Source organism: Panthera onca, chromosome X, assembly GCF_046562875.1.
Source record: "Panthera onca isolate mPanOnc1 chromosome X, mPanOnc1 haplotype 2, whole genome shotgun sequence".
Classification (NCBI taxonomy): Eukaryota; Metazoa; Chordata; class Mammalia; order Carnivora; family Felidae; genus Panthera; species Panthera onca.
This window is the reverse complement of record NC_138357.1, coordinates 1,005,143-1,014,428: the sequence shown is the minus strand read 5'-3', so window position 1 is coordinate 1,014,428 and position 9,286 is coordinate 1,005,143. Positions and strand designations below refer to the sequence as shown.

Below are 9,286 nucleotides of genomic sequence, written 5' to 3'. Positions count from 1 at the left end.
GAGCGAAGCGGCTGAAAGGAGCGGCTGGTAGAACGGGCAACGTTCCCTCGGGAATCTTCACAGTACCTTAAATAAACGTGAATGGGCGCACTCCCCCTGTGGAATACAAATGGGGCGATCACACCTTTGTTGCCAAACTTTTTTTTAGATGCGCGCACGCGTGTATGCCCGCTTGCATGTGCCTGGGTCCGCGTGTAGGCACCGGGTCATGCCCTGCCCAGTGCACGCACACACCGCTCCCGGGAAGTTATTTTGACCTCTAGGTTCCAGATTGTTCCATGCTGGAGGGGAGACTGAAGGACTCAGGAGAGGTAACTGGGACTGATGCTGCACTCGGAAGCTTAAAGCAGGTGGTGCGGTTTCCCTCTCCAGAGACCCGTGTAGGCGGAAACGCGAGGAGACACAAGACATTGGCGTTTTAACACATTTTTATTGCTTTTGAGGGTTTCCCTAGAGCAGACATCCTCCTATTGCACAGCTGTTTCATTTTGGCATTTTAGAAAGTTGAGGCTGAGGTTACAGATGCTTCCAAGACCAATGAAGTGCCCGGGGTGATTCGAGGTGAAGGCGCACAGGCTTTAAGGGACAAGGTCCGTCGCTTTTCCTCTCTGTGTGCACCATCTTTGATTAGCAGTTGTGTTTTGACAGTATTTTCGGCCTCAGGTTTCCAGAGAGCCTTCTGAAGCCCTGATCACTGGGGCTCCATCTAAGCAGGAGAGTCAGAGCCCAGCCAGCAGCCTGCACCAGTCTGACGCCCACTGGCAGAAGTAGGATAGGAGCAGAGGGCGGGAAGCTGACAAAACTAGGGGAGCGTCCCTGTTTGTCTGAAAGCAAGGAGAATGGACTTCACACCGCTAGAGAAGGGCGGACGGAAGCTCCCCCGTTCTGCAAGCTTAGTAAACCCAGGAGACGGGCACCCACTGTGGAGAACTGCACGCCCGCTCGAAGGCTTCTTGCAATTTCTTCAGGGTCTCATCGACGCCATTGTTGACCAGCGAGAGGTCAAAGTAGTGCGCGTACTGGCTGCGGATGGCCTCGGAGTCCTTCTGCAGCTGCTGCAGGGCCTCTGTCTGCAAAGGAGAGAGAACCACGGATGAAGCGGTCCCAGAGGCCAGCGATGGCGCGTCGGCGTGCGCTGACTGCTGTGACCCCGCCTGGCTCAGAACCACCTGCTTAAACACTCAAACCCTGAAGGCCTCCCTTGGGAATGTTAACAGGATGTACAGAGGCGATCAATTAAGAACGCAAGTCTCAGGGGATCTCAAAGCAACCGTGACTGGAGAATCACAGCTCTGAAGACCAGTAGCTCCATCGAGACGGCACGGACTTGAGCAGCACCCCCAGTCCACGCCTTTGAACACAGCCCTTCCCAGAACCACCGCGGCTGCAATCCGGGCCTCTGTCTAGCATCCCAAACCTGTGTCCACGAAAAGACTGAGCACTCCATACGAGTAAAAATGCGTAGCAATAAACACCAAAATACATGCCAAACTGGGAAAAAATACCTACAACTGACATCAGAGACGGCTAGTTGCCCTCACACAGAGTTCCTAGAAATCACGAAGGAAAAGGCCAGTAAGCTCGGAAAAATGAGCCGCGGACACGAGCAGGCGGTTCACAGAGGAGTCGACACAAATAGCCCTCAGGAGTCTGGCGAGCTACTCAACCATTGGCAGCAAAAGGTGGAAGTACAACGAGACTGCAGTTTTCCATTAGATGGGCCAGAAACGAACTTGGGATAATACGCGCCTGGCACACGGAAGCAAGCACTCTCGCGGGTAATTTGTCTCCAAATTCTCAATTCCCACTGCACGCATCCTTGGACCGGCCAGTCCTGTCGGGAATTTCTCCTACGCCTACATTTGCGCACGTGTGGAATGCCACATGTACGGGCCGCTGACCGCGGTATAATTTGTAACGGTCCTTTTGAAAACAACCCAAGTGGCCTTCGAGAAGGAAATGGCGAGACTGAACGGTTGTGTCACATACGCTCAACGGGAGACCACACGCCTACTAAGAAAGGCGGGAGAAGCTATCTACGCGGCGACACGGTGAGATCTCCATCGTGCCTGGCGAACAGGCCGGGGACGGTGAAGCGTATGGACGATGATGCAGAGCGGGTAGGAGCCCCTCCTCTCTCCCCACAGCCGCACACACCCCAGGGTGGGTTCAGGGCCGTCTCCGGTACTCCTGCTTTGTCCCACTTGAGCTCCCGTCGCGCCGGTGGGGGTCTGTCAGACCGTCCGTCTCTGCCCCTAGACCCTAAGCACTTCGGGAACAATGGCTGGGTCTGATTCCTTTTGCCCCCTGACCTGGCCCGGCTGCCGGCCTGGCCGCTGGCCCGGTAAATCTAACGTGCCCACGCCCTTTGGCTTCTTGGCCTTGCGGAAAGGATGGCAGTAGCCAGGAAGTTCGTGGGGGATTTGTGATGAGCTGCGCTCTGGACCGATGTCCCAGTCTGGGCAGACTCCGACAGCGAACCTCCACCCCCCCTGCATAACCCCGTCCTTCCCACCTGGGCGCCCTGGTCGGTGGGTGCGATGAACACAATGAACGGTGACAGCTCTGCCGTGCGGACAATCTTCAGGGTCTGGAAAACGAGGAAGGAAGAAGAGAGGACCGGAGTCAGCCGTCACGACGGGCAGCACCAAGCCCGTCATTCCTGGTACCGCTGCCCCGGCTCTAGATGAACACAACCCCATCCGTTCCTGCCGTGGCGTGCCTACCCACCTGGGGCTCGATGTCCAGGATGGCAATCTTGTCCTGCTTATGAATCTGATGCACGGTTTCAAATTTGGTGCCAAACATGTTGCCCTGGTAGCTGCCAAACTCCAGGAACTCGTTGGCAGAGATGTCTCTCGTCATCTCTTCGGTGGAGATGAAGTGGTATTCCTTCCCATCTTCCTCACTCTTCTTGGGCGGCCGTGTGGTATCTGCGCCAGAACACAAATCCCTCACCGTCCCCTAGGGGCGTGGGCCGGGGTGTCTGCCTCTGGTACGGAGGGCTTAGCAGAGGGGTGTGTCCCATGGGGTCCCACAGGGCTGACACTGGAGCAGGAGATGCCCCGTCCGCCCAGAATGCATGTGCCTTTCAAGAGGCGAAGCCCAATGTGGAAAATTTCTATCCCTTTCCCCATACGAAGGGTCATCTCTTCCACTGCCAACCCCAGGAGCATTAGAGCTCACAATCTGAGAAATGACAGCTGAAAATACTTTTTAAGCAGGTCTGTGAGCCATGGGCAGCGTTCCATGTAAGGACATTTAAAGTTGCCTTTCTGGGGGCGCCTGGGTGGCTCAGTCGGTTAAGCGTCCGACTTCGGCTCAGGTCATGATCTCGCGGTTCGTGGCTTCGAGATCCGCGTCGGGATCTGTGCTGACAGCTCAGAGCCTGGAGCCTGCCTCAGATTCTGTGTTTCCCTCTCTCTCTGCCCCTCCCCTGCTCACGCCGTCTCTCTCTGTCTCTCAGAAGTAAATAAATGCCAAAAAAAATTTTAAGTTGCCTCTCTGTAGCTTGGAAAGAAGGGTACTTTCGTTTGGTTTAAACTGCTATCGTTAAATGTTGGCATGTTCTTAAGGCACGGCATTTACTACCACTCATATCAGTTGTCATCTAGGTACAATGTGCTCCAGATAGCACAGCTTGAAACTCCAGCATCACACGCTTCCCGGCACACCTCTCCTGCAGCCCATCCGCATCCAGCCCCCTGCCCCTCCGTCTTGCGCGTCGCCCGTGCAGCTCTCTTCCTGGCTGCTCGATCCCAACCTGCACATGCCTCTCTTTCTTTCCATCTTACAAAACAGCAACTCTCCTTCACTGGTTATTTCTGCTTTCAGACACCCCCACTCAGTCCTGAACCCCGGGACACCTGCTGTCTTGTCTGCCCCTCGTGTGTCACTTATCTCTAAAGGCACAGTGTCGAAGCAAGGAGCGAAACAATACTACTACTAGATTCTGAATAGGGTTTTCTACCCTGATGAACAGTGCCTCCTCCTGGGAATACACATAATCAATCACACTATGCAGCTTCGCTTCTGGGAACGGAAGGTATCTGACTCCTGGCCTGATTCTCCTACTGAGGGCAGCTGCCGAGACCGGGCCTCTCCCGAGTGCTGCTTTGATTCAGAAGACATTTCAGGAGAATGAGAGGCAGCCCAGATGTGAAGCAATAGTGGGCTAGCTAAGGAAATTACCGCGTAGCCACTCAACGGACTGCGGTTTAAGCTCATGAGAACATGTTTATAATATAAAGTAAAATGAAAAGAGTAATAGATGTGTTGTAAAGATTTTAAGTAAGCTCTACGCTTGACATGGGGCTCAAGCCCACAACCCCGAGGAGTATATGTTTTCAATAACATTACCTGCTTGATTCTTTTAAATACTCAGTGTGTAATAGTCAATATTTTCAATATTTAAAATGATTTTCTACCACTTCTGTGACGCAGGCAAACAGCACAGGAAAGAACAGGGGCACAGTTAGTTATCCAGAGCGATGACACATATATGCTTCTATCTTTCCAAATGGTGCTTTGTTTTTCTAATCAACATTTAAAATCACACGGGACACCGAGAGTGGCACTCCTGCCCGGCCCGCAAGGCCCCCGGGGTACTCACATGGGGCGGGGTACGCGAACTTGTCCGGGTTCTGGCTGAGCAGGGCACTCTTAATGTGGCTGCGGCCGACCCCGCTGGCTCCTGCGGAGGGAGGACAGAAGCTTGGAGAAGACAGAATGTGGCCTGCTCTTTCCTCACGAAGCCCTCTGCTTCTTTCCCCCAAAACCAACGTGGGGCTAGGTTGAGGGATGAGACGTGGGTGAAGTGGGCTCGGGAGGGCTCGGGGCTCCGGGCCCTCGCGTCCCAGTCAGGGGAGGAGGCTCCGTTTCAGGGCTCGGGGTCAGGACTCAGAAGCTAACTGGTTGCCACAGAGGAGCCAACTAACACATGGGGTTTTCCATCCCTTTCGTAAAGATGTCGCTTTGCTGAGCTCTCCGAAATCAACGGAACCGCATTGAAGGCACTGTTTTCCCCGGCAGTTTCTCCAGAACCCTAATACAGATCGGCTAAGCAACTACTGTGTTAGCTCCAAAAACAGTGGGGTGAGCCACCCACGTAAAGCGAGCTGCTGAAAACCTCGTAAGGATTCGTTTCATTTGTAAAGCGAATCCACATGGGATATACCCGTAAGGCTTCGGAGAGCACAAGAGGCGGTGCTTTTCTCCCCCCTTTTCCTGCTCCCTGCCTTTTTTTTTTGGAGTGGGGCTGCACTAGGCAGTGCGGGTGGGACCACCAGGAGGGACATGCAGTGTCGCCAGCAGAGCATCGTGGGCGGGAGGACAGCGAGACGGTACCTATAAGCACCAGGGTCTTCCTCTTGAACGCGGGGAGCCGAACAACTTCCTCGTAGGAAACGACGTCCAACTGGTCAAAAACTAGAGACAGAGAAAAGCGGTGTTCACTTTCACAGCCGGGGAGAGCAGCGGGCCCGGCCGTGGGGCCAGTGACCCGGGACGCTGGCCTGGCTTCACCGATGTCGCACTCTGGTAGGTCACAGGCCGCAGGGGCCGTGATCGAAGCAGTGAGGCCCCGAGCTGCCCCAGTGCTCTTTGGGGCAAACCACACTTAGTGGCCCTGCAAGGGATGAGGGGGGCGCTAAGCCACTGTTCAAGCCAGGACACCGTCGGGAACAAGCACAGTGGCTGCTGGCAGAGAATGACGGCCAGGGTCACGGACGCTGTGCCTGTGGGTCTATTTGTTGGGTTTCCCAACTCGACATGACTCTGTCACTGAGTTCTCTGGACTCTAATATTCTTTCTTATTTTTTGGACCCCATTACTCTCCTATTTCCTCTCTCTTGTCCCTAGTTTGTTACCTCATGCCCCTGGGACATGCCACCTGGCTACTCGAGATGGAAACCCGAGTCTCATCTTGACTCTCTGTCCCTCCCAGTTCTCCCATCCCCCATTCTTCAGTGCTGCCAGAGAGACCGGCTAATCCCACCCCCCACCCCGGGCTCAAAGCCCCGCACCAGCTCCACAGACACACCCCAGAGCGCAAACACAGTCCCTCCGTCTCCCTGCTTAGCCTGCGTTCCTGCCACCCACCCCCCCAACCCGTGCTCCGGCCACAGCTTCTACTCCTTCCATGTAGGCTCCTGACACATGAAGTGATTTCAGGCTGTGATTTGCTCACGTTCCTGTCTTTGTTTTGAACACTCCCAGCGGGAGCTGAATGGTAGATTATGATTCGTTTGTTATCTACAATCTGCTTGAACCCATTGGTAATTTCAGTCTATTACCTACCACGGTAGGTAAAAAGCGAAGGCAAAATGAGTTCTCAGCAAAACGTGCTATTTTCTGGGGTTGCTCAGACCATGAGCGGGCCAGGCTGATGGCACTGACTTGGTGAGAAAGGTCTGGATCATGAGCAGGTGTGAGCAGACCTCTAGCCTTCCTGTACATGTACCGGGAAGATGAGGGTTGTAATCAAGAAAGCCAGAAGACACGGCATGCTTTCTGTATAACATATGGTCCACTGTGCAGGACGCCAGCCCCCCTGTGCCGCCAGGAGCCCGCGGAGAGGATGCCGGGAAGCTTACTGGAGCTGTGCTTGGCCAGGTACTTGTCTTTGTACTTCTTCTTCTTCCCAAAGGGACTGCAGCTTGGGGCTTCACTCGGAGCCGACTGAGCCACACTGGCCACTCGCCTGGCGGGAAAAAGTGATGAAGAAAGTCAATGGAACCTCAGTGTAAAAGGCCCAGGGCCATTCTCCCAGAGCAGGGCTTGGGGACCTCCTTCCCCTTCTTCATTAGACCTCCAGACCGAGGGCACCTGGCTGGCTCATTAGGTAGAGCACACGACTCTTGATCCCGGGGTTGTGAATTCAAGCCCCACGTTGGGTGTGGAGATTCTTTAATAAAATCTTGAAAAACAAAGCAAACCTCCAGACCAATCTGCCAAAAACTTGGTGCTGGCCTTGACCTTTTCCTCTCTCACACCGCTCTGTGTGTCCCTCGTCCTGTCTCTCAGCCCTCACTTGTCTCTCCCTCCCAGCTTCCCCCATCTCTCTCTGTGTGTCATCTCTGTCTCCAATCTGTGTGTCTCTCACATCCACTCCCTGCCTCTTGTTCTCTGTCTCTGCCAGTTACCCCCTCAGCTGCCTCTCTGCTCCCTGCTCTCCCGCCCCACCCCCTCCTCTGTGAGCAGAAGGCTCTGGGTGTGTGCTGAGTAGGGTATAGACCAGTAGGGAGGTGGTGAGGGAAAATGTGCATGAGCCAACCGGTACGCGGCATTTTTAGTCTTGCACTTGAACCTGAGGGCCCCACGAGAAATAGGTGGAAGGTGCCTGGCTGGCCTGGCCAGGCTGCACTGAGGGGTGACACGGCAGCAGAGGCGGGGGACCCTCCCTCTTGCACGCATTTGCAACACCAGGTATTTGGATGCCCACAAAAGAACTCTCCAGAGAGGCATGGGAGGCGACTGAGACCTGAGAAGCCATTCCCGTGTGAGTCTGCACGGCACCCAGCTCTGAGCCTCTGTTCTCTACGAACAGGGCCACTGTGCCCGCGGGACACAGCGTGTGCGGAGTGCCTAGCGCACCGCGTGGGGCACCGTGAACTGGGTGCTGTCTTCAGACAGGTGACCCGGAGCCTGGGGCCCGCGCCCGTCAGCAGACAGCACGCACCACCCAGCAACGGCTCGCTTTCTCGGCTGCGGTGCTTTCTGAACACTGACGAGCACGCCGCAGTATGGAAACACACCGCACACTGTGCCCCCGTATCACGCAAGTGTAGGCGTAGAAATAAATACTCCAATACTTCCCTCCGATGTCACTTTTCAAAAGAAATACTTGTCGCACCCAGTAAACTGATGGCACGTGTCGTCACAGCACGGTCCCCCGTGTGAATACCACTGTGCCACTGAGTCTTCCTGAGGAGGACCTGCATGTTATCCCCACCGTGCTACCTCGGAGAATGGCCTAGAAGCCACAGCTGATGTATTTGGGCCTTTCGCCAATACCATGCAGGGTCAACACTGTATTTCATTTGCTGCTCTAATTGTGAAACGGCTAATAATTCGTGTGGCCAACTCCACCTGTATGAAAGCTCACCATTCCTGCAGCTCAGGGGAAGGGATCAATCCTGCTGACTCCTTGGAGGAACCTTCCACCCGCCCTTGCCACCAGTTACTGTCATCCTTGTTGATTATCTTGATGATGTCCCCGGTGACAAACTTCAGCCCCGCCTCCTTGCAAGGGATCAGGTGGTCCTTTCTGGGGTCATAGTCAAACTGCGCTCTCATGAACATCTGCAAAATGAGGCAAAGGGTCAGAACTGCAGGGACAACAGGGAGGCGACAACGGTGAGACACAGAAGCTGGTTATTGGTCTGAGTTGTCCATCCGTCTGTCTTAGAGTACAACGCAGCTACTATCTGAAATGCACATTTCCTCAGTCCATCAATTAACAATAGGAATGTGCCAAATGCTGATACCCCTTGTACCCACAATCCACTTCTATGCAGAGGTTGTCAGTTACGACGTGTGGAAAAGTCACCACAGCATTATTTACAAAAGTGAAATACTGGAAGCAAGCTAATTTTCCAAGAATGGGAAATTAGTTAAGTATGGCTACCTACTGTATATATTACCATGCAACTATAAAAATCAATTTGCAGGGACACCTGGGTGTCTCACTTGGATAAGCATCCGACTTCGGCTCAGGTCATGACCTCATGGTTCATGGGTTCAAGCCCTATGTTGTACTCTGTGCTGACAGCTCAGAGCCTGGAGCCTGCTTTGGATTCTGTGTCCCCCTCCCCTCTCTGCCCCTCCCCTGCTCACGCTCTGTCTCTCTCTCTCAAAAAGAAAATAAACACTAAAAAATTTTTAAAAAAAGAAAATCATGCCACAATAACATAAATGACCCGAGACAGAAACTTTACAAAACATCATATGCCAAGGCCCTATCTGAACACTTTCTCTCGACTACCGACGCTTTCCTTTGGCACCATTAACCACTGTGTTTAAAAACATTTGCCAATTTGCCTGTGAATAATTATACTGCATACAGTTTACTTTGTGTTTTTTTGATGACTGGTGACACTGGATATTTTCTCATGTGTTCAATAGCCATTTGTATTTTTCCTCGTCTGAATTACCTCTTCATCTGCTTTGCCCATTCTTCTCTTGGAATAAGGAGATGACCCTTTCCTTTCACATCGGTTACAACAAGCAACTCAGAAAGAAGGTCTGCTTGTTTGTAATGGATGTTAATTTAGTTCAGAGAGCAGCA

At 53.4% G+C, this 9,286-nt stretch overlaps 1 protein-coding gene across 1 annotated transcript in view; it reads right to left on the bottom strand.

The window, feature by feature from the left end:
* Positions 1-410: 410 nt before the first annotated feature.
* MPP1 (MAGUK p55 scaffold protein 1) overlaps positions 411-9,286 on the bottom strand; it is a 29,661-nt gene continuing 20,785 nt past the window's right edge. Inside the window, exons 6-12 of the mRNA XM_081793384.1 lie at positions 8,105-8,301; positions 6,594-6,700; positions 5,347-5,427; positions 4,613-4,693; positions 2,731-2,933; positions 2,516-2,590; positions 411-1,070 (exon numbers count right to left, since the gene is read on the bottom strand). Coding sequence (XP_081649510.1) covers positions 894-1,070; positions 2,516-2,590; positions 2,731-2,933; positions 4,613-4,693; positions 5,347-5,427; positions 6,594-6,700; positions 8,105-8,301 — 921 coding nt within the window. The 3' untranslated portion in view covers positions 411-893. The remainder of the gene's footprint in view (positions 1,071-2,515; positions 2,591-2,730; positions 2,934-4,612; positions 4,694-5,346; positions 5,428-6,593; positions 6,701-8,104; positions 8,302-9,286) is intronic.